This window comes from Gorilla gorilla, chromosome 14, assembly GCF_029281585.2.
Source record: "Gorilla gorilla gorilla isolate KB3781 chromosome 14, NHGRI_mGorGor1-v2.1_pri, whole genome shotgun sequence".
NCBI classification, from domain to species: Eukaryota; Metazoa; Chordata; class Mammalia; order Primates; family Hominidae; genus Gorilla; species Gorilla gorilla.
The window spans coordinates 43,855,790-43,880,083 of record NC_073238.2 but is presented as its reverse complement, the minus strand read 5'-3'; the positions used below and the strand labels follow the sequence as shown (position 1 = coordinate 43,880,083).

General features: G+C 47.2%; 1 protein-coding gene across 2 annotated transcripts in view; it reads left to right on the top strand.

Moving 5' to 3' along the window:
- SLC7A1 (solute carrier family 7 member 1) overlaps nt 1-24,294 on the top strand; it is an 88,153-nt gene that overhangs the window by 55,305 nt on the left and 8,554 nt on the right. For both annotated transcript variants that reach the window (XM_031001307.3, XM_031001308.3), the window contains exons 3-9: nt 6,013-6,396; nt 9,230-9,388; nt 11,501-11,675; nt 17,953-18,074; nt 18,718-18,940; nt 19,749-19,888; nt 22,634-22,736. In XM_031001307.3, the coding sequence (XP_030857167.3) occupies nt 6,027-6,396; nt 9,230-9,388; nt 11,501-11,675; nt 17,953-18,074; nt 18,718-18,940; nt 19,749-19,888; nt 22,634-22,736 (1,292 nt within the window). In that variant the 5' untranslated portion in view covers nt 6,013-6,026. The remainder of the gene's footprint in view (nt 1-6,012; nt 6,397-9,229; nt 9,389-11,500; nt 11,676-17,952; nt 18,075-18,717; nt 18,941-19,748; nt 19,889-22,633; nt 22,737-24,294) is intronic.

The following is a 24,294-nucleotide window of genomic DNA, read 5'->3' as shown; positions in this document are numbered from 1 at the left end:
CACCCACCTCGGCCTCCCAAAGTGCTGGGATTACAGGTGTGAGCCACCGCGCCTGGCCGAGCTCATGTAGTCTTTAGTGATGCTTTGCACAGTGAAAGGTATTCTCTGCCTGTACTCCCCGTAGGTGAACATGCCTTCTGCAATGCAGAATGACTTTGGAAAGATTGTATGTGTTTTTTTTATGATAAAAATAAAATAGAATTTTTAAAGAGAATTTTGAAAAGTATTATGATAGTGAATAGTAAAATTACTATTAATATTTTGATATACTTTTTATCTGGCATTTAAAGAATACATATGTACTTTGTTTATCCAAAAATATATACTTTTGTAGTATTTTTCTGTGAACCTGTCGTGAACATTTCTTCATTGTCCATACATAGTCTAGAAAGACATTCTTAATGGCTACATTATTTTGTCATATTTTATTACAAGTTATTCATAATTTTTCCTACTCTTGGACAGGAAGGGTTTTTCTTATTTTTTCCACTTCTCTTAGTGACATCATGTTAACATCCAGAATGATGTTAAACTGTATTCAACATTTGTGAGCATGTTACTCATGATTTTCCCAATTATACTAGTCTCTATTTGTCAGTCTTCTATACATTGTACGTGAATTGAATGTTTATGAATAGGGGTTTTCCCTTTGATATGTACTAAACTTGTTAAGATCAATCCTCCTATCTGCTCCCTGCCCCTCACGCCCAAATTGGCAGTGGCTTCTGATGACAGGAGAAAGACTGGTCTACCATTGTACCAGGCTCAGTTCACCTGGGATTAATGAGTCCATGTTAGGTCAGTTATGACCTGTCCTCTGATGGTCTTAGGCACTGACCACGGTTAATTTCCTTTTCTGTTCTGAGTCTCTTTCTGCCTGTTAAGGGACCTCCATTGCTCCTTCTCAAGACCGTGTTCAGTTCTGTCTCTTTCTTACCTCTTTTTTTATAACACCATGCCTACCTCCTTCCGTCTCCATCCTTAGTGTCCGCTAGTCCCATCTGATCTGACTTGTTTTTCAAAATGTAAGTTCTTGCACCTGGGCCTCCTAACATCTGGGGGGAAGTGGATCCTGCTTTGAGATCACTTCCTTCCACACAGGTTTTGCCCTTGTCATTGAGACTCCACGTCCTCTCTCATCGTGGCCAGCATCCCCTTCTCCCACCTGTGGCTGCAGCTCACTCAGCTGTGTGAGCCCTGCCCCTTCTGTGCACACTCAGTCTGGAACACTCCTTGACTGCTGGGCAGCTGCCCACATGCCAGCCATGAGGTTGACCAGCCACTCTTGTTGAGGAAAGCTGAAAAGACGCCGTTGACTATGCCCACCCATTCATGATATCCTATAATAGTGCTACCACCCTAATAAAGACAGAGATTCCTTAGCCTGATACAAACGTAGACCACAGTCTTTCTCCTGCGAGGGTGAAAGATTTTCCTCTGGATGGCTCCCACCAGGTGCCTGGAGAAAGGGGTCGACTGGGGCCTGGCCTTTCTGAAGGCCACTGAAAGGGGAAGCTAAAAGCGTTGGCTTCTTAAAGATCCCAAGATGAAGATTTTCTTGGAAGAAGGGCATTTCCGAGTATAGTATAACAGCTTGCTTTTGACTCCTCCTGGCCCCCAAGGAAGCCATTAAGCTGGAATGTATCAGTGATGGAATGATCCATTAAATTCAAGGGTGAAAACGTCACACCATTCACCCTGCTCACTTGTATCAGAAATCTTTAAAATAGAACATAAGAGAGTCTGTATCTCAAATTCTGACTCATTGGGTCATTTTACTCCTGGTGTTATGTAGTGGTTACTAGAATAGAATGCAGAGTTAGAATTCCTGTGGGAAACGTGCTTTTCTGAGGATACCCCTCAGGTAAGTGTTCTTTGATAATAAATGACAGGGAGCAAGATGGATCCGAGACCCTTGGGGTTGCAAGATTTCCATCAAACCCTCAAATAAAAGGAGGCATCAACTGTTGTATAAATTCCTCCCCACCTAATTTCCAGGTAATGCTCTCAAAGTATTCTGGCAACTTTCTGTGTAAACCCCAACAGCAGGAAGTCTCTACCAACCTGACTTTGCTTGCTGGGGTTGGAATGGTTAGACTAAGTCTGTGCGGAGTAGCTTCGTGCAGCCTCACTGTTGGTTGAACAACCAGCTTTGGATTCCTGGCATGAATGTAAGAGCTGGTATAATGTGTACAAAATGCTGACAGATAAAACCACTTGGAGAACAGGTTTTTGCATTACTTCCAAGGAGACAGGATATTTCTTAAAATAAACCCAGGACAGAGCAAGTGTCTCATTTTCTCCTACCCTGGGAAGTAGGAATGAACACCTAGCCTGAGACATTTACATTCTCCAGATTATCAGCCCTGGGCTTCTCAGCAGCAGTTGGCTGCATCTTTGTTCCAGTGTCTTCCAAAGGAATTGAGTTTGCCCTCTCCCTAGATAGCAAGCAATACTTAAGAAGTAACCAAGGTAAAAGTAATCTCCTGTAGGGGTCCCAGCTGTCCCCACCCCACCCCACTGAGACCCAAGCACTTCCCTGGGCTTGGTGCGGGGGAAACAGGCCAAGAACTATACCCGAATAAAACGGGCCGCTGCGTACCTATTCAGGGGAAATGAGCTGCAGCTGTGCACAGGTGTCTCACCAGAAAGTCCCTTTTCACATTATGTTAGAAAACCGTTATCTGTATCTAAGCTTACAGTAATTTAATAACCTGCCCCTTCATTTTGAAGGGGGTGCAGAGGTCCCCCCAGCATAAGTTGCTTGGTTCTTTGAGTGGGTTTTCAACTGGCAGCAGTGATCTGTGCTGTGGTGACATACGTGCATGTGTGCACATAGGCTTTGCATCTGCGCACCTCCATGGGCGTCATTTGTCTTCTTATGCGAACAGCCGGCTCACATTCGCCTTCCGTTCTACAGAGGCCCAGAACTATGTAACTGGAGTTGTCTGGGCTCTGGTGCGCTCCTTGCCAAGAATCCGTTTGGTTCCTCTTGTGGCTTTGGTTCTGCCTAGGACAACAGCACGTTTTTGAGAAAGGAGTGCAAACAGGAAATAGCCCTCCTGAAAAGCCCAGGACAGAGAAAGGCAGGGCGACCCCTTCTCACCTTCCGGGCGCGCTTAGGTTATGTTATCCTGTGAGGCCTAGGAAAGAAAATGCTATTGAGTAGCTTTGTCTTTCCCTTGCACTTGGCCTTTAGTGTTTTATGGAGAGAATCTGCTTATTCTTGAGCAGAAGTGACATCTGGGAGAGGTTGGGAGCAGGCAGGCACTGTCTGTGCATCCCCTAGCCACGTTTCCCAGCCAGATCCGAAACAAGAGCTTTCACACCCTGTTTCTCTTCAAGGCTCCGTCTACTTAAACGACTCCCTCCCTGCCAAAAGGGATATTGAGAAGTGACTTTGCAGCAATTTTTGCACATCTCCCAGCACAGGCTTTTCAGCTGAGGGCTATGTTGCAATGTTGCATTTTCCCTTCCAACTTACCATCCACGCAATTGTTTACTAAACGCTTTGTTGTGCTTTGCAATTTGACTTGAATAAATCTGGCTAATTCCCCAAAAGGAAAAAAAGAAAAAGGCATTTCCAGGAGAAATCACTCCCTGAGCCTGCAGATCCTGGGGTCCCAGCAGCACTAGGTGCTTGGTTCCTGCTCCTCCTCCCTAGTGCCACTCGGAGGCTCTCACTTAACTGCCTAGGAAGCCGCAGGCATCCCTGTCTTGCTGAGACACCTCAGAACTGCTCTGGCACGAGAGCTTGCTGAAGCAGTCCCTTGTGTTGCTGAAAGCAACCTGGGAAGCCATCCATCTCTCTGCTTGCTCTTCTCTTGGCCTCAGGGGCCCTTTTCCTGCTCTTCTCAAACTCTGGGGTCTGATTTTCCCACTCCATCACTGTTCCACAAGCAGCACTCCCTCCTCATTTCCTCCCCACTTTGCCCCACCTGCTACACCATGATATCATTTCCTTCCTACCTGTGATACCGCCGGAACCCCAGAGGAGGACTGCGCCTGCAGAGCCCGTGACCCTGTTTGACACTTGGCTCTCTGAGCTGTTTTCCCCATCTACGTAACAAAGGGATAGGATCAGATGATTTTTATTCCCCATTCTAGCTCAAAATTTTATGAGTCTTGAGATTATTCTCTTCCCTTGGCCTGTCAGATAAAACAGAGCAGGCACCACCCCCAGTTGCTGCACGACCTGGAGCTGATCAGTGATGCGACCACTGCTGAGGGGCCCTGAGCTGCAGTGTGGGGAGGCCCTGCTGCACTGCGCCCGCCCGGCAGCTGAGGGTGCAAAGGTGTGGGCAGGCAGGGAAGTGTTCAAGTCGCTAGGCACGGACTTTTCTAGACTTGTTATCTCAAGTGATTTAATTGCAGCTAAGTTAGGTCAATAAATACCAACTGATGATCAACATGAACAATTGGTGATTTTTTGTGTGTACCTTAGTAGCCAAAAGTCATGACAATAGCATATCTGTGCACATGCTGTTGTTTTGTCTTAGATTTTTAAAATAAACTCTGTTTTAGGATAGTGTTAGATTTACAGAAGAATTGTGAAGAGTACAGAGCTTGCATGTGCCCCTCACCATTTCCCATTAGGAACGTGTATCTTACTTTGGTGGGTACATTGGTTACAATCAATATTGATGCGCTGTCACTAACTGACATCCATATTTGATTCAGGTTTCCCTCATTTTCCCCAGGTGTCCTTTTTCTGTCCCAGGATCCCATACAGGATCCCACATTGCATTTAGTCCTCACGTCTCCTTAGCTGCTCTAGGCTCTGACATTTCTCAGACTTTCCTAGTTTTTGATGACCTTGACAGAACCAGTTAGGTATTTTGTAGAACAGGATGTGTCTGGTGGTTTTCCCATGGTTAGCCTGGGGCTGTGGTTTTTTGGGGGAAAGACTGTGGAGATGAAGTGCCCCTCTCATCACATCGCTCTGCCAACATGACTGTCACTGTTATTGGCCTCGGTCACCGGCCGCAGGCGGTGGTCCTCGGGTTTCTCCACTGAAGAGTTTATCTGTTTTCCCACCCCCACCCTTCCATCCTGGACTCTGTGGAAGGAAGTCTTTTCCCTTCAGATGTGGGGAGAAAAGCTCCCCCTTTTTGAGGGTGGCTGCTGGCCTGTCCTTGCCAAGGGCTCACCTGTCGCATCTGGTCGGGCAAGGTGGGCCCGTAGGTTGGAGGAAAGCAATCTCAGAGCCATCCCACAAGGCACAAGGTGTCCTGGGCCCTAATGGGGCATGTCCCATGTGAGGGTGGGATGGATGAATCCATGTCCTCTCATGATAAGTGCCCAAGAGCATATCAGATATGCATATATATCATATACCACAGAGCACATTGGGCTGACATTTCAGCCCAGAAGAAAAGTGCTTCCTGTAGTAGTAACAGTGACGAAAAGCCTTCATTTGTAATAACTCAACATTTTTCTGCTTCGACCTACCTCTGGGTTACCTTAAAAGTGAAAACAACTTGCTGCTTACCCTCAGGGGATCCTAGAAAGATCTAAAAAAACATTGTTATTGCTATTCAGGGCCTCTGAGTTTTAATAATTTAATAATTTAATTTAGTAATGAAATTAAGATATGGTTTGGTTTGCTTTCTATTACAGCATACTTGAACTAACACCTTGTTTTTCCTGGTGTATTATCTGATGACTGAGTGTAGGAACAATGTCATTAATGTGTGTTTCCTCTACTGCATAATTTCCACCCATGGAAGAGTCTCCATCAAGAGGACCTGCTACAAATGTGGAAGCTCAGAGACCTCGAAATGAAATCATCTGTATCTGTTGGCCTGCTGGGTTAATTCTGTATGTGCTGGTGAAACTGGAGAAGTCTGCGTGCTTCTGACAATTGATGGTGGAATTCTACTAATTAAAGCGTTTTAGCAGGAAATGATTATGAAGGACCTGATCACTGTCTGTGTTTCCATAATGTGATAAGATTAGAGTAATGGGTGAAATGAGGAGCAATCAGGAAACATCTTTGTTCTTTTTCAACAGCTCTGAACAGCAACATGGGGTGCAAAGTCCTGCTCAACATTGGGCAGCAGATGCTGCGGCGGAAGGTGGTGGACTGTAGCCGGGAGGAGACGCGGCTGTCTCGCTGCCTGAACACTTTTGATCTGGTGGCCCTCGGGGTGGGCAGCACACTGGGTGCTGGCGTCTACGTCCTGGCTGGAGCTGTGGCCCGTGAGAATGCAGGCCCTGCCATTGTCATCTCCTTCCTGATCGCTGCACTGGCCTCGGTGCTGGCTGGCCTGTGCTATGGCGAGTTTGGTGCTCGGGTCCCCAAGACGGGCTCAGCTTACCTCTACAGCTATGTCACCGTTGGAGAGCTCTGGGCCTTCATCACCGGCTGGAACTTAATCCTCTCCTACATCATCGGTAGGTCCCAGGGGCCCGGAGCTCGTGCCCTCTACCACTTTTCTGTTTGTTCCCACCTCCAAAGTGTGGGTGGATGCCCCACAGGGAGGTCATTCTTGTTAACACGAGAGGCACAGAATTAATAGGATGTTTCTGATTCATTTAAAAGTATTTAGTTTCTTTTAGTATGTTTTTAAATTACTAGAGTAAATGCATCACTGATAGAGAAAAATTGGGAAAATAAAGAAAAGCATGAAGAAGAAAGTAGAAATACCCTGCCTGACAACGTGGAGAAACTAATTCTCTCATTCATTCATTCATTCATTCATTCTTTTAATAAATGTTCATTGAGTACCTGCTCTGGGCTGGGCATTGTGCTAGATACTAGGGATCCCATGAAGGCATAAGACACTCTCTGTTCAGAAGTTTACTGTCTACAGATACAACTATGGTTAACATTTTTGTGAATTTAAATGTATATTTTTCTACAGTATATCTCTTTATAAAACAATATATAGTAAACATTTCTCATATCACTAGCTATTTTTCCACAGTAACATTTCTAATGCTTGCCTACCATTGTATAGATTTATATACACAGCGTAACGTATTGGTGTCTTTATGGGATGTTCAGATTGTTTCCATTATGTTGTTGCTGTTGTTACTAAATTACTTTATGTCTTTGGGCTTAGCCATGATTCTTTTCCTTAAAACTGTCTAAGGAGCAGAATGGCCGTCGGTGGGTCTGCGTGTTTTTAAGGCCTTTGTTGACTGTGATCCTCCACGTAGCCAGGGGCCCCTTTCCCTGCAGTGTGGGCACTGGGCATCGGCCTGTAACACAACCACCCAGCAAATAAGGAAGCAAATGTAGAAAATCTTTCCAGTTTGCCAGGTAAACACGCTTTGCTTCTCTTTATGCTTTTTTGTATTTTGATTACAACTGAAGTTGAACACATCAACTTAAAAGAAACAGAAACCTAAGTCTCAGAAGCAAAGGGTACAGATGGCCACTCAACATGCCATTTTTTTTTTCTCAAACTTTTTGGTAATAGCGAAAAAACAGTAAGACCTGGTAAGTTGAGCCATGTGGGTTCCGCCTTGCTTCTGTGTCAGCTCCCACTGGACCCTACCACACCCTCCCTGCCACACATGCTGCCTGCTGGGACCCTCGCAGCCCTGGGCTCCCCACAGCCCTATCTCTGCATGGGGGGCACCACTCCCCCTTCACCAGGACAGCTGGGGGAGGGCACACACTTACATTCTCTGAGCAGCACCTTCTCTTTCTTTCCAGCAGCTGCAGTATCTGCTGAGAGCCAACATAGCTTAGTCTTCTGGGTTCTAAAATAAAATTCATAATGTTTTCTTTCAATGCCACATCAAAACTTACAACCACACATGGTTCTCACAAGCTGAAGTCTCTCACTGGGAATGTAGCTATTGTAAATGGACCGTTATGTTTCCAGAGGATTTACCTGAGCATAAAATATACATTGAGCATGAAGTGCTTGCAGCTTCTAGACCAACAAATGTAAGGCTCTGCGAGAGTGCCGTTTGCTTATGTGAAACCATTTGCATGCATTATAAAAATGTATTCTCAGCCTTAGCTGCTGGGAAGGGCAGTTTTTCCAGCAAACATTTTTTTAAAAGGCATAATTCAGAAATTGGGAGTGGGTAGGCTGGGAAGAAAGGCTGGGGTAGCCCCTCTCACTGAGCAGGACAGGGTTTGGGAGCCACATTTGCCATAAGCCAGCTGCTTTGGGGGTTACGGAGATGGTGAGACCATTTTTACAGAATTCATAATAGATTGGCTGCTCAGGAGGAAGAAATGTGGTTAAACTTCTGAGCTGTTGGAAAGATACTTACTTAGCATGAGACCAAATAGTGAAATTGAATCTCTGCAGATCACTCTGGCAATATGCTGTGGATAATTAGGACCATGGTCACCGACAAGGCCCGCTTTGAAAATAAAGGAAAACGCTCTATGAAAATGCTGGAATTTTAGTGACATTTCCTGAGAAACACCAATGGAAACACATTCTGACACTCTTTAGAATTATGTGAGAGGAGAGAATGAGAGTGAAAGACAGCAGCCAACTATTGTTGGCATTTTGAGTTCAAGCTGCCCTATTGGTGTTCTTTGGCGCCGGAGGGTGCAGGCTGAGGGGAGAACGAGGAGGGCTGGGGTCTGTCTGCTGTCCTGCACTCTGGGGATGCTGTGGCCTCCGAGTCAGGTTCAGGCAAAAAGTGGCAGAGGTGGCTGATGCCAACACTGAGATGAGCAAGTGGCTTTGTCCCTGAGATGGGGTTCAGCCCCTTCAAGGACCTCCTAGGGCCCCTCTTCTTACTGAGAGAAGAATTATGGTGCAGTCACCATCATCTCTGCTGCCAAGGGGTTCCTAGAAAAGAGGCTTCCTAAGCAGCATTCCTCCAGACTGCCAGCTGCACCCCAGGAGTGCATTATGAAATCGATTTTTCATGAGTTGTCATCAATGTTTACTTTTTTTAATGAAACAAAGTAGGTAGCATTAAATATTATCAGAGTGCCTCTCAGGTGGTAAGGGTAACACTCGTTTTGCAAACTTTTTATTCGGATATATATATTTGATAGAATACACCTGTGCATATTGGGTAGGATGTGAAGTGCATTCCTCTGTAGGCCCTAGAAGCCTTCTTGCACTTAGCACTGGTTGACCGTCACTTCTGGCTCAGCACACACTGTGGTCTGGCTGCTGCCGCCAGATTCCAGTGCACCGTCGGTGACTCCTGCAATGATGTTATCAACATGGAGCTCCACTACAAATACCTGGCTAACAGTTGTCCTCACATCTCCTCTGTTGTGTGTGCTTTGTGGCAGGTACTTCAAGCGTAGCGAGGGCCTGGAGCGCCACCTTCGACGAGCTGATAGGCAGACCCATCGGGGAGTTCTCACGGACACACATGACTCTGAACGCCCCCGGCGTGCTGGCTGAAAACCCCGACATATTCGCAGTGATCATAATTCTCATCTTGACAGGTAAAGCCCACACTTAAAAAGAGATCAGGTCAGAGTGATGGGCAAAGGTTTGGTGAGAGGCTCCTGTCAAGTTCCTTTCTTTACTTATCTCTTTAACCATAACCCCCGTTTCTTTTTGTTTTGTTTTTGTACTGCATGCAGGCATCTTTATTTGTCCCTGTCTTCATTGCTTCTTATAGATTCAGATAGGGCCGGCCTGCTTCATAGCTGTTGAATTGTGTGCCATTTCATTAAAAGAGAATCTTAGGTGTTTAGCCTAGCTGTTTGTGGAATAAGATTTTGTCTGCACTGCAGGCTTTTTGTATGAGTGTCCTGGGAATAAAAATTCTTTTGACTCAGTGGATGACCATTTGGAAAGCAAAACTGTCATTCATCAGCCAGGAAAATATGGAGGAATGAGCTCCGTCTGGAACACTAATGTGTGCCTGGGGCGTCTGAAGACGACTTGGATGGTTTTTACACCTAACAACCATCAAAACACCCTTTCAGTAAATAAGTTTCATGACAGAGTTGTGGTTACAGAATTTGAAAAATCCCAGAGACTGCCTGAACACAGCTGATGGCAACTTCTTGCTAGTGACATTTGTGCGTGTCTTGGCCAGTGCAACGCGAGTTTTGCTCTGTGGGGCTCCATAAACATGAAGCTGAAATGCAGATAAATTCTCATTTGGGGTTAGAAAATCTTGGATGAGTTTTAAAAATGACATGCCTTATTTTACACACCACATAATTGAAATAACTTCACTCAGGCTGGTCTCAGCAGTATTTCTGGTCCAGCTGGCAGAAACATGCATCAGAAAGTAAGTCTGCACTAGTGAGATTTCATTTTAATAAACCTGAGAGGGAGGGACACTAAAGAAACAATATATTGTTGTTTGTTGAGGTGTTCTCCCTGTGATTAATTACACAATTCTCTTCTAACATCTGTACTTTATAATTCAATCTCAAAAGTACAGCAGTTTTTATTTTATTTTATTTTATTTTATATTTGAGACAGAGTCTTGTTCTGTCACCCAGGCTGGAGTGCAGTTGCGCGATCTTGGCTCACTGCAACCTCCGCCTCCTGGGTTCAAGCGATTCTCACACCTCAGCCTCCCCAGTAGCTGGGATTACAGACACGCACCACCACACCCAGTTAATCTTTTATATTTTTAGTAGAGATAAGGTTTTGCCATATTGGCCAGGCTGGTCTGGAACTCCTGACCTCAAAAGATCTGCCTGTTTCCCAAAGTATTGGGATTACAGGCGTGAGCGACCGCACCTAGCCAATTTTTATTTTAAAACGATGAGAGGCGTCCATGGCAGAGCAGTGGTCTGAAATCCTGGCTGTGTTCGAGTGGTACCAACCCCTTCTGTGCCACTTTTCTTGCCCAGCAGAGAGTTCAGCTATGGAAGTACCCGAATGACCTCTTCACCCTAAGGTGGTGCTGGGGCATGTGCCTCAAAGGCAGTGCTGTCAGAGGTTTCTGGGCATCTTTATTACTTAGTTTTCTTTAAAAAAAAAAAAAAGTGAGTTTGCAAGCTAGAGCTAGCCTAGCTCAGATGTTATTTTATATGCACTGAGTCCGATGAAGAACCATGTGTGTTAGTGGTTCCAGAACCATAGCTAGTTGTTATTGTTAATATCACTAACATCCCAAAGTCAACCAGAATAATTTCCTCTTCTGAAAAATGTCCATTCTCCCAGGAAACTATGCAAAGTCTTTCTTCCTGGAATTGTTCCTAGAGGTTGTTTCCCAGCAACGCATCCTTTTAGTGAGAGGGAGCGGCTTGGTGTGCGGGTCCAGGCTTTCCCCTCCCTATGAGAGGGGCTCATGCTCCAGATCTCTGCAGTTCTTGGGTGCCCCTTGGGTGGGCTTCTCAGTTCCCAAGGGTATCTGGAGGTCACCTAGGAGGGCCTGGGAAGCACCCACAACCTTGGTGATTTAGACCCCTGATCCCTGCCCCCAGAAAGATCATTAATCCAACCCATTCCCAGAGGCTCACAGAGGTCTGCAGAGGCTCGATGCACTTGGATTCTTTTTCAGTCGCCTTCTTATCCCCATCCAGGAAGGACCTTCCCAGTTTGTGGTTAACACTCAGACAAAGTTTTGTGTCTATGCACTTTTTCAGGACTTTTAACTCTTGGTGTGAAAGAGTCGGCCATGGTCAACAAAATATTCACTTGTATCAACGTCCTGGTCCTGGGCTTCATAATGGTGTCAGGATTTGTGAAAGGATCGGTTAAAAACTGGCAGCTCACGGAGGAGGATTTTGGGAACACATCAGGCCGTCTCTGTTTGAACAAGTAAGTTGCTGCTTCTGACCATTTTTCTTAGTTGACATTTAATGACATAGATTGTATGGGGGATATAACTGGCTAGGATGGCATGTCCTTTTAAGAAAACATTATTTGAGTATATTTTGTTAATTGTTTTGTGTTTTTGCAGTGAAGTAGCTGAGGGTATTTTGTATGTATCAAGTTTGTGTGAAGGTTTATTCCCCTGAAATGGAAAGACTATTGTATGACAAGAAAGAATGAGGAAAAGAAAATCATCACCCTAATTCCAAATTGTGTATCATTCAGGATTCTTGTCAGACTCATTAAATGATCCCTCTTTCCCCAGATTGTTTGATGGCCAACTTTGGAATTTTGTGTTCAGAAAAGATTTTTCTCTGCAGTGCCATGGTGACCTCACTTCACCTTTAAATACCTTCCTATTAGATTAATAATGTAGAGGGAAGAGAAATAGGTGGAACTTTTTTTGAAGGTTTTCAGAATGACTGAAGTGTCAGAATGTGAGCACAATAGTCTTTCGCCAACATCTGACTTGTGCTGCTCAAGCCCTGGCGACAGTGGCCCCATCACCCTCATGTCTCTGACACAGACATCTGGAACTGGAGGTGACAGCTCCACCCTGTGCCATCTCAGGTCTCTCGCCCAGCCCTCATTGAAAGCTCAGATAACCTAGGAAAAAAAAGCCAAACAGTCATATCTTTTTTATCTTTGTTGTCAGATCTCCATGTAATTCTTTAGGTCTCAGGATGGAGAATGGGGACTTGGATTTTGTGTGTGATTCTTCATTAAGACTGAAGGTTGAAACTGCTATGATAAAGTGACCCCCTCCAACTGCCACAGTGGAGTATGGCTTTAAAGAAGAGATGTTTCCAGTCCTGAAATGAGCGGTCCGTGTTGGCTGGCCAGCTTTGCCACAGGCCTCTGTGGACCTAGACATCTTCTGTCTTGCTCCATCTTCCCCCAGGACATTGTCCTCATCTGCCTGGTCAGAGCTGGCTGTGGGCAGGAGCATGACCCAGCTCTTCCAGAAGGGAAAAGAGAGCGTAGAGGAGAGTGCTCAGGGCTGTTCAGGACAGACCAGAAGACACACAGACATTCCATTGGCAAGAGTCCACTGGGGGCCACATCGAGCTGCAAGGGAGGCTGAGAAGCACTATCTCACATTGGGAATCTTAGCAGTCACGTATGCCCAGTTGGTCACTGGTTCAGGGCCAGGTGCCCAGCCATGTCGCCCAGTATTGTTACCAGTGGGCAGGCATTGATGTGTGACTACTTGAATGGAAACAGGAAACTATGGCATTCGGTGCACGCAACTTCACTAACACTAATATTTTGTGGTTAGCAGTTCTAATAAAACTGCTTTCCTAAACTCTGTTATGGAGAACTGAGGACTTTGAATATGTCATCCTGAGCATTTCAGAGTCATATTTATGCCAAATTTGTGGGTGTCCATTAATTTAGGGTGGAGTGAAGCCAATTCCAAATATGTGTTGAAGTAACATGTAGCCTTTGAAAACTCAGAGCATATTCGACCGGTTGCTATTTATAGGTCAGGAATGAAATATATAGGGCACCTCTTGTTAACTGGTTGCCAATCGAGATTTAATTTTATTATTTTTATGAAGAGATTGTGCCAGCCAATGGTATTTACTTTCACTGGTCATCCTCATGCTGGTACCCTAGTAATGATGAGCTAGCTGTACCGGCCCCCAGACAAAGCAGCATTTGTTGCCCCAATCCCTGATCACAGGTGGGGCCCCCTTAGCTACATCTGACGGCCTCACTGCCAGGGCCCAGCCCCCTGACCACGGGGACGGCAGGGGATCGGCCATGTTAGGAGGTGGAGTTCTGCAGGACTGGAGCCTCCTTGGCATGCTCTATTATGTTATTAAAATATCTAAGCAACTTTCTTTCTTTTTTTTCCAGCCGTAGCTTTGTGTTTCTGACAACAGCCATGTAGTCTTGCATGACATTGCTGGCTCCTCTGAAATAGTAGGGCACTGCCCAACCAATCCATATAACATGCAGGAGCTTCCACTTGCATGGGAGGCCGTGAGACCATGTGGGTTTGTGATTTTAGGATGCTGTCTCCTAGCCATCTGGGAAGGCCCCCAGGAACTAGGCCGGTCTGTCTGTTGGTCTGTGAAGAGGAGTGTTACCCTGCAGTCTGGATGGCTCTTCGTGCCTTTGACTCAGGCTGCTGCTGGCATTCCCATCCAGTGTTCTGTGGACATAGCAATAGTGAAGCATCAACGCTGCATGGAAGCCTGTTGAGAAGGTTTTGTTGGATGGTGTCTGCCAGTTAGGATGGAAGCCCCAAAATAACATTGGCTTCAACAAGATAAGGCTTTGGTTCTCTTTGGTCAACCTCTGGGGTTGGTCAGTCCAGCTTTTCGCTTCACCCAGCCAGGAATCCAGGCCAGGCGCCCCAGGGCCGAAGGCGGCTTCTCCAGCTCCAGTCAGCAGGATGGAGAAGGGAACAGCAGAGGGCCCCCTCCCTCCCCACTTCATCCCCTGGACATTTCTCAGCAGATGCAGACACCACATCTGCTCAAACCTCCTCCATCAGAACTTAGCCACATGGCTACTCCTTGCAGCTAGTGACTCTGGGAAACACACAGTCCTGATTCTTAAGGCTCATATGTCCAGCTGAAATAATTAAAGTTTCCATTACCATGTAGAACAACAGGGGAGTGTGGCTTTTGAGCACAACTAACAGTTGATGTCAGGGTGGCTGGTGTGAGGGTGGCGGAGCCCTGCTGCAGGATGTTCACCACTGATGCAGTGGGAGACCCTCGGGCCTGACCCCTTTCTATGCCAGGCATTGTCTTTGCTGCTTCTGAGCGACCAGCTGAGTGGAACACAGAAGGGCTGGTCAAAGGCTGCAGGGCAGGGAGCGCTGAGCTGAGACCAGGACTCAAGCTCACTTTGTCTCGGGGCGACATTTGCTGGGTGAGGGCTCTTGGCGGCCCCTCTCTTTCACATGTGAGTTGCCAGATGATGAGTGAACACAACCACACGCATGTAAAAGGTTAATTATTGATTACATAGAAAGAGACCATTAGTAAATATCTCTACATGTTTTGGTTTGTGCCTCTGTAGAATGGATTCTGTGGTTATTTTGCGTTGATACTCTGCCACTGGCATCAGTAACACCCAATCTTTTCTTAAAGGTGGAATTTAACTTTTTGAGTTGGTAAAATACTACATGGTTCATAACGCTTTAAAAAAAGATTTACAATGTGTTCCTTTCTTCATCCACCTCATCTCCCACCCCCACAGGTAAACTGTCTAATTGTGTGTGTGTGTGTAAGCTTCCAGTTTCTCCCTGTGTAAGCACAAGCAAATGTAAATATGTATATTTTATTTCTTTTTTCTTACACAAAACGCGGCATTCCGTATATATTGTTCTGCACCTTGCATTCTTGCTTACTAGCATGCCCTGCAGATTTTTTTTTTTTTTAATCAGGCCCTTGTTCATTGTTATGGTTGCCCAGGGTCCCGGCACCTGGGCCCTCCTGAAGTCGGCCGTGGGTCCTCCTGAGGTCAGGTGTAGCGGCGCAGTACGAGGAGCAGGTGTGGCAGGGTCACAGTCAGCAGGGAAGTTTACGGATGCTCACGGTTGCACACAGCTCTGGAGTTGGCGCAGCACAGCACGTGCCTTCACCCCCATTCTGTAACCTGGAGGATTATCCAGTCTCTTCTGCAGCTGTCCTGAGGAGCCGGGGAGGATGCCTTTTGTTTCGCCTCCTCGCTTTGCGCTCACCCATCCCCCTTGCTTCCTTCTCTCCATGCTTTTATTGTTGTGTGTACTTTACCTGTGCGCGTGAGGGAGACACATTCCAGCCCTTCTTAGTCCCCTTCTGTGAGTTCATCTCTTTCTGGGATTTAATCATGTATGCAGTTCCCTGCACTTTCCACTTGCCCTGAAATGGAGGTTTCAGGACCTTTCTAGGTGCCTCTGCCTCATGGTTGCCTAATGCTCATCTATCCATGATAGCATTCATTTATTTATTTATTTTTTAATTTTTAAAAATTATTTTAGAGACAGGATTTTGCTGTGTTGCACAGGCTGGGGTGCAGTTGCGCAGGCTGGGGTACAGTGGCACAATCATGGCTCAAAGCAGCCTCAAACTCCTGGGCTCAAGCAGTCCTCTTGCCTCAGTTTCCCAAGTAGCTGGGACTATAGTCACATGCCACCACACCCAGCTAATCAGAAAAAAAATTGTTTTTTGTACTAATGGGTCTCACTATGTTGCCCAGGCTGGTCCCTAACTTATGGCCTCAGGTGATTCTCCCGCCTCGGCCTCCCATAGTGGGCATGCATTTATTTTAACGCAAGGCCATGTTGGTAGCTCGTGATGTCATAGGAGCTGAGTGGGGATCTGGGGGCTTTTCACTGCCCGTCTGTCACCCTGGCCGCCACAGGGCACCGAAGTGGGGCCCACAGAAGCCATTTTGACTCTTGAGTTCCCCTCCTCCCTTGGCCTCATCCTCCCCCTCTTGAGCCATTTGGTTGTCACCTGCTTTGTCTTCAGCATAGGCCACTGAGTAACAGAAGCCGTTTGCCAGGGTGGGAGTGGGTGGCCGGCGGGGCCTCTGGCCTGAGAGGCGAGGGGGTTTGGATGAGGTGGGCACAGCTCCACTCCAGCCCTTTGCTGTCCCGCGGCCCTGCTGACTTGTCTGTCCTGGGCTGCTTGGTTTTGAACTTGGGTTGCTAGTTTTAGTCATACTCTAACACAATAAACTAAAATTTTGTTTGGCCACAGTTTTTCCTCCATCCATCACTTGTACATTTCTGGGGGTTTCCTCTCGTTACTGTTTATGGGACCACAGTAAACCCCACATCTACATGAGCTTTCTCATGCATGTACTTCCAGCGTCTTCATGGCAGTTTCTGTAACTGAGAGATGTGATGATCCTCTAGGAATTAGTAAGGCTTAATCCCCATTAGAAAGTAGTTGGGTCCATCCTGTCTGTCTGTCTGTTTTATCAGCCAGTGAGTAAATCCCATTGAAAGCAAAGTTCACCAAATGGGCTGCCCAGCCAACCTGAGGGATGTCAGTGTTTATAGGATTGGGAGCATCCTATAGGGTTCCTCTCTTCATGCTGACAAGGTTTAGGGCAGGTTGTCCTGTGCAGCTGGGTGGCTGTCAATATGGTTGAGTGGGGGCAACAGAGGTGGGTGGTGAGCGTCCTCTTGGGCTCCAGGCCAGCCCGTGGGACCCTGGCACAGGACAGAAAGCCTGCGGCCCTGGGGCTGGCAAAGGTGTGGGAGTAGGGACTGCCCTTCTTGAACCACAAGGAGTGCAATTGCTTTTCGGGTGGCAGCAGACGGTTGGATGCAGAAAGCTTAGGGTTACTTGGTGACCAGCAGGGGCTATGTGCCTCCTGACCAGGGGACGGTGGCCAGGGAAGCCACCTGCACTGACTGCGTGGTGCACCCCCAGAACACAGCATGTGGGGGGATCAGACAGGCCAGGGCTTTGTACATCAGGGAACAAGGGCTTGAAGGACCCCCGACAGGGCCCTGGGAGGGGCCATAGCACCACACTGAACCTGGGCACTGTGTCTCGGCACAGGTGTCAGATTTATGGGACTGTTTTCTGAATGTTTAAGCAGCCTGCCTCTTCTGGACTCCTGAGTTTGTAAACGGTGCTTATTTTGCTTTTGCGTTCATCAGTGTAGCAAAGATGTGCTGAGCCCCTCCCGTGGGCCAGTGCCCAGCTGTGCCCGGGCCCCACACACCTGGCAAAAGCTGCGCCCTCCTGGACTCCACCTTGTGCATACAGGCACTTAAGGAATGCCTTTGCTGACAAATACTTTTATTTTAGCCTTAGTTTCTCTGGAACTGTTTGTTTTGAGATTGAGTTACTGGTAAATATGGGACCCGGGGTAGGACTGGCTGGTGGCTCTGCATCCTTCCTCCGAGGGGCCCTGGGGAGAAGGGTGTGGGACTGGCCGTGTGGCTGGTTTCTCCCCCATTTCCTGTTGGACCCCTGCCTCATAGTCCCCACGTCTCCCTACCCTAGTCATTGTTTAGAAGATGCTTCTGGAAGGGGCGATACTCTGCACCCTTGTGACCCTGGGCCACGAACAGCAGGGAGGCCTGCACACACGGAGTTAGCATGCAGTGGCTGGACTCAGCATCTGAAGCCCAGGGCCTGGCAGCGGTAACAGGGAGGGCTGACTGCCAGGTTCCGCTCGTATCAGGAGATGAGCACAGCGCCTTACGCCAGACTGCGCAGCGAGTGACGTGACATTTGTTTGCGGCTCTTTTTTCTAGTGACACAAAAGAAGGGAAGCCCGGTGTTGGTGGATTCATGCCCTTCGGGTTCTCTGGTGTCCTGTCGGGGGCAGCGACTTGCTTCTATGCCTTCGTGGGCTTTGACTGCATCGCCACCACAGGTATGCCCGCCAGCCACTGCCGTCCCGGGTCCTCCTGCACCCCGGGCAAACAAGCCAATGCTTGCCATTTCCCTCCTTGCTGGCACGGTCCGGTCGCCGCTCTTTCACACATGAGCAACATGTAGATTTGTAGCTTCCTGCCAACCCCTCCCACCCCCAAACCATTATCACATCCCCAAGTGTCAACACCTGATGAAAGCTGCATCTTGAATAAGGCTAAGGTTCCGCTGTTAGAATGGGATCATAGCTGTGTGGCTGTGGCCTGATTTCATATCTGAGCGTCTTCCGGGAGGAGTGAGGCCATTCACAACATTGTCATCCTGGCGGACTGAATAGGCCAGGCTTCAGTGAGCCTCCCAGATTTTCTCTGCCAAAGGAAACAAGTCTCTTCCTTGGCTGCATCACCACATTCAGGCCGAGAACACTGTTGCAGGGCCATGGGCTGTCTGATGTGTCTTCCTGAGCACCACCCCTCCACTCCTGGAAGCATAGGAGGCCCCAGTGCCCACAGGGCTGAGCGCTGGAGGGAGGTTTCTCGTAGGGTCACGTGGGTTCCCGGGCACTGAGAGGCCTTGGGTGTCATGTGGGCAGATACACTGCCTCTTGCTGTGTGCCCTCCTCCGCTGACCCCTTGTGCTTCTAGGTGAAGAGGTGAAGAACCCACAGAAGGCCATCCCCGTGGGGATCGTGGCGTCCCTCTTGATCTGCTTCATCGCCTACTTTGGGGTGTCAGCTGCCCTCACGCTCATGATGCCCTACTTCTGCCTGGACAATAATAGCCCCCTGCCCGACGCCTTTAAGCACGTGGGCTGGGAAGGTGCCAAGTACGCAGTGGCCGTGGGCTCCCTCTGCGCTCTTTCTGCCAGGTGAGAGGCCTTTCTGTGGTGGCTGCTCCTCGGGGTGGAACCACCAGCAGGGGTTAGGTTATAGCAGGCCAGGTACAGCCATGCGAGACACACATCGGCTGCCAGCATTCTTTACCCTTGAAATAGACCCAGTACCCAACCCAGCCTTGATCATGTGGCTTTTCCCTTGTTGCCAGTATTCATCATCCCAAGAGTTGCGTTATTGAGAAGAACCTGAGGCTGGCTTTTCAGCATCATCTGCTTAGCAAGGGACTGGCTCTCTGTCCCTAAATCTGGCCACTGGAACAGGCCCCCTGTTTGAACACCATATTTTGGCCCTCAGTTTGGCTGTCATGCAGAAGCTACTTTGAAGAAGGGAATAAGTGCCTTTTAATGAGAAACATTTTCACCAGTCGTATTTCCTCTTAGCCTGTATAAACAGAGCTATTTGGTAAATATTGATTTACCACAGGGAAATCTTCATGAATGCAGTGATGCTTGTATTTTCTGTTTGATTCAGCTAGAAATAATTGCAGGAATAAATACAGTTTTCCATCTGTAAAGACTGTACTGGGTCTCATGCTAGTGTATGTTAGATAGATGTTCCCTATTCTTTACCTTAATCCTTACTCACAGTGTGTGCTCTTTCTGGGGTTGATTTATTAAATGCCAAGTCTTTTAGCCACAGGCCTCACCCAGCGTGGAGAGACGGCAGCTCTTGGTGAGCTCAGACTCCCTCTCCTCCGTGGTAAACCGAGCATGGCTGGATGTGGTGCCTTTATCCCTTATGAGCCAGGTTCACTCACGCGGTTTGCCTCTCCCCATCTAGTCTTCTAGGTTCCATGTTTCCCATGCCTCGGGTTATCTATGCCATGGCTGAGGATGGACTGCTATTTAAATTCTTAGCCAACGTCAATGATAGGACCAAAACACCAATAATCGCCACATTAGCCTCGGGTGCCGTTGCTGGTGAGTACTAGAACTCATTTCACATGGAAATGTTTTAACAATGGAGTCATTACTCCCTAGGGGGACGTCTTGCGCTGTTCTGGTCTGTGAGTAATCTTAACTGGTCTTTTTAACTCCTGGTTTTTATACTTGGAGCCTGGTTCATTGAAAGTTGACTGACCTTTTGACAAAAGGCAGAGGCCTGTTTGACAGAGGATGGGAGAGAATTTTTGAACAGTTTGCACTCAGGTTTTCATCTCATTGGGCAGAGCTTAGAACACACAGTATTCGAAAACCTTTTCTCCCCATTTCTGGATGTTTCCCTGAGTAGTCAAGGGCATGACACAGGCCAAGGGAGACTTCGCCAGTACCTGGAAATTCAGCGTCCATTTCTGAATTCTCTGGAAAACAAGTGTCCCTTATGATCAGTGTTTTATGAAATGTGCCGCCTCTTCCCCAGAGAGTATCAAGGGTGCTGCTGATGAAGCCACTTGCCCCTAAGTTTATACGTAATAGCAGACCCAGTGGAGTTTCATCTTGTCAGATGAGCATCATCACCGAGAGGACCATTTTGATGGATGAAATCAGTGGACTAATCTGAGCCGTGTAGGTGTTCCAGGGCCCTAGATGAAGGAAAGGAGAACCTAAAAGGAAGCTCACGTGCACACTGTACCTGTGGTTTATGTCTCCTCCTTTCGCGATTGCATTTCGTAGCCCCGAGAGGCAGACGCCCGCCCCTTTCGCAATTGCATTTCGTAGCCCCAAAAGGCAGATGTCAGCCCACTGTACAGATGTGGAAGTGGAGGCCCAGGGAGGTGAAGTGAGGATGTGCACCCAGGGTGGTGGAGCGGCCTTGTGATTCCAGGGTTGTTTTTATGCCAAAGTAGCCAAGCTCCTTCCAGAGTCTGAGCAGAGCAGTGGGTCTTTTTGGCAAATTAGGGCATGTGAGATCAGTCACAATTTCTAACACAGCGACTTGTCAAATAGCCATTGGTAAGGCACTTGACCTTCTTAAATGAATGAATTATTCACTAAGTTTTATTAGCATTTATGCCTTTAGCAAACTGTGCTTAGTTTTGTGGATTAATATTGTATAATAAAACACACCTATTTTTAAATTATGAAACATTTTCTTATGTGATTCTATGCTCTTGAGAGTGACCACAGTGGTCAGACTGAGAGGCACTATACATCAGAATGTGACCAGTATATTTACAGGATTAAGGATTTGGAAATAGTCATTGTTTTCTCAGGCTTTATGTGGAATTTGATCATATTAAAGACTGGCCTTAATTTCCTTCCCCTGCTGATAGAGGGAGATCAAATCATGCTCTTTGAAGTGACTGTAAAGTACATGCCATTCACAAAATCCAGGATTTACCCTTTTCATTTGGTGGGAGTGGTAAATAAGTATTTGGTTTTCTAAAATCACCTCACATGGAAGAAATTAGTCTCAAGTTTCCCATGAGTAGGAACATCGGCATTTGTGGCATGCACAGTTGGACGCTGTTCTGATTATCCAAAAGGCCCTCCCTCATTGCTCTTTAATTTTGTGTTTTATTCTCCATTTAAATTTGTTTTAGTTGCAGTGATCTAGAGGGGCTTGAGAGATATTTGTGGAAAAATAATGGCTTTGTGTTTATATTTTAGCTTGTGTTGATTGCATGTGTTTTGAAAATATCCCAAAGCAGATGTAGCCAAGTTGTTTTTTAATGAGTACTTGACATACACACCCACGTGAATAGACACGTATACTCTCACAATGCTCACAAAAGATGTTCAGATAAGGGTGCAGGTTTTAATTCATTTTAAAGGCAAGGGACACAGTGAAGGGGCTGATGCTATATTGTTTGAGAACAACTCTTCAGATTTCTTCCATGTGAAGTGACTTCACATGTGAAGAACTCTGCTTTCCTGCCCACCTGCCTGGGTTAGGACCTCCTGCGAGTCCTCCCAGAGCACCAGACTTGCCCTTATCACCCAGCACTGTTGTCCACTAATGCCTGTGTCTTGGTGGGGTACACTCAGGAAGGCTGGGGACTGTGGTCTGCCCTGTTCAATAGTGAGTACCTAGAACCCAATGATGGGCACACTCTGACCGGAGCTGGATGGATGGAAGATGGGTAGATGGATAGATGCTGAATGGATGGATGGGTGGATCGGATGGATGAATGGATGGATGGATAGATAGATGGATGAGATGGATGGGAGATGGGCAGATGGATGAGATGGATTGATGGATGGATGGTGAGTGGATGAATGGAAGATAGGTGGACAGATGGATTGATGGAGAATGGATGGATCGATAGGATGGATGATGGATGGATGCACATGAGTCTGTGAATCAGCATGGTCTAGAGGAAGACACACAGGACTCAGAGTCATAAGAACCCAGTTCACATCCTTATACCCTATGCTTATGAACTGTGTGACCTTAGATGAGTCTCCTAACCTTTGTGAATGTTTACATCTGTAATGTAGGGATGGCTTACAAAGTTGCCATTAAAATCACAAGAATGAAGGGATTCTCTATACAAATGTTAATGATGATTACTGTCTGTTGAGGACTGTGTCTGTGATTTAATCACAAGCTTAAAGGGAAGCTTGACTTCCCTTTAAGCTGTGTCTTTCCATGGGAAGGCCAGGGAGGGGGTGGGAGTAAAAGCAGCCCCCTTTGCTGCCCTGGATGGTGGGCGGTGGTGGTGGTCCTGGTTGTCATTGCATGCAGATGGCCCTCCACAGATCCTGGTGTCTGTCTCTTCCCAGCTGTGATGGCCTTCCTCTTTGACCTGAAGGACTTGGTGGACCTCATGTCCATTGGCACTCTCCTGGCTTACTCGTTGGTGGCTGCCTGTGTGTTGGTCTTACGGTATGTATGGCTTTTGGGGGTTTCATGACAGAAATGCAGATGCACCTGGTAGCCTTTTCACAGTTCAGCTATGGTTTATGTGACAAATGAAACTTTTAGGTTGGTGATAGCTCCATCGGGAGCTGCCAAGGAGAGGGGAGGACCTGGGTTGAGAGCCCAGTTAGGAGGATGTCCTTGGCAAGAGTTGGGTGGCCCCTCACCCCCCTCTATCATGTGCCCTCATTTTTATGGCTAAATGTTGGGTGGATAGAGACAGATTCTTGGTCCAACTATTAGGCCAGGATCCTGGGATCAGAATGTTTGAAGACTGATTGCAACTTGGTTCAGATTCTTGGGACAGAGAGGATTGAGGGCTGCCCTGGTAGGAGTTAGGAAAACCCAAGGCCTGTGAAACCCAGGTCAGCGTAATGCTTCTGCAGCTTCGTTGCACTGTGGCTGGAGTAATGAATCCCATTATGTGGCATGGGGTGCCCTAGGTAGATATTCAGAGACACTGTGGAGTCGGTTTGTTATAGCCTGGTGGGGGCCAGGCAAGCCTCTCGCAGTCGCAGTAAAGCTGCTCTGGGCCTAGGCTTGGTGCCTCTGTGTTCTCACCTGCTTCAGCACCCACTCCCAAAGCACATCCCTGCGCAGCTTCCATCCTGAGAACCTGTGCTCATGGAGACGCTCAGCACTGGTCTCCCCTCAAGAGCCTCCTCGTTTCTTTTCAGGGATTCCCACCTGCAAGGCCATTGATTGCATTTCCAAGGTGTTCAGCAGCTGATGCACATAAAACCTGGGCTGAGCCTTAGCAGAAGCTCTTTAGAATCAGCTAAGACTATTGGGGACCCCTTATTCCTCCCAAGGGGCCCAATGCTAGAATATTCTCTGAGGTCCTCCACTTTCTTAATTGACCAAGTGGGGTTGCACAAGTGAATCCATACAAAAATGGTTAATATCTTTATACTCCCTCTTCGAATTGATCATATGCAAAATAATTCATACAGAACTCTGTGTTTCAAAGCTGGTGGAAAAGATTTGCACTCTGTTCATTTCGGGTGGGAAGATAAGGCACCGCATTCAGAATGGATGCTCCACTAGCAGGTAGCTCGTGTCTTGGAAATCACGCTGCAGGCTCGGCCCTCCAACAAGCCACATAGAATTATTTACCCTAAGGTACTTGGAGTTTTAAAATAAATTGATCCAATTAAGTCACACAAACAGAATTTCTCAAATCCATCTAGCCTGCAGCCACATTTCTCTGGCTCTCTGTGCCAAATAGGATCCTGGCATTACTGCTTCCTATTTCTCTCCTTCCCTTTTGCTCCCTACAGCAGTAATTTTGTGGGAAGTGGCCTAGTATCTAGCATCTGAGGTCCGCTGCCACTTCTCAGAGCAAGAGGGATCCTCTCAGGGTATTCCTCTGGGCTGCTCATGGTGGAGGTCATGTCGCCCCAAAGGAGAGACCATGGAGGATGTTCCCCAGAAGCAACAGCGGGAGGTGGTGTTCCCGGTCTCTCCTCGTCTATCTACAATGCAGCATCTGACTATATCCTTCCCATTTTATACCTTGTGTCCC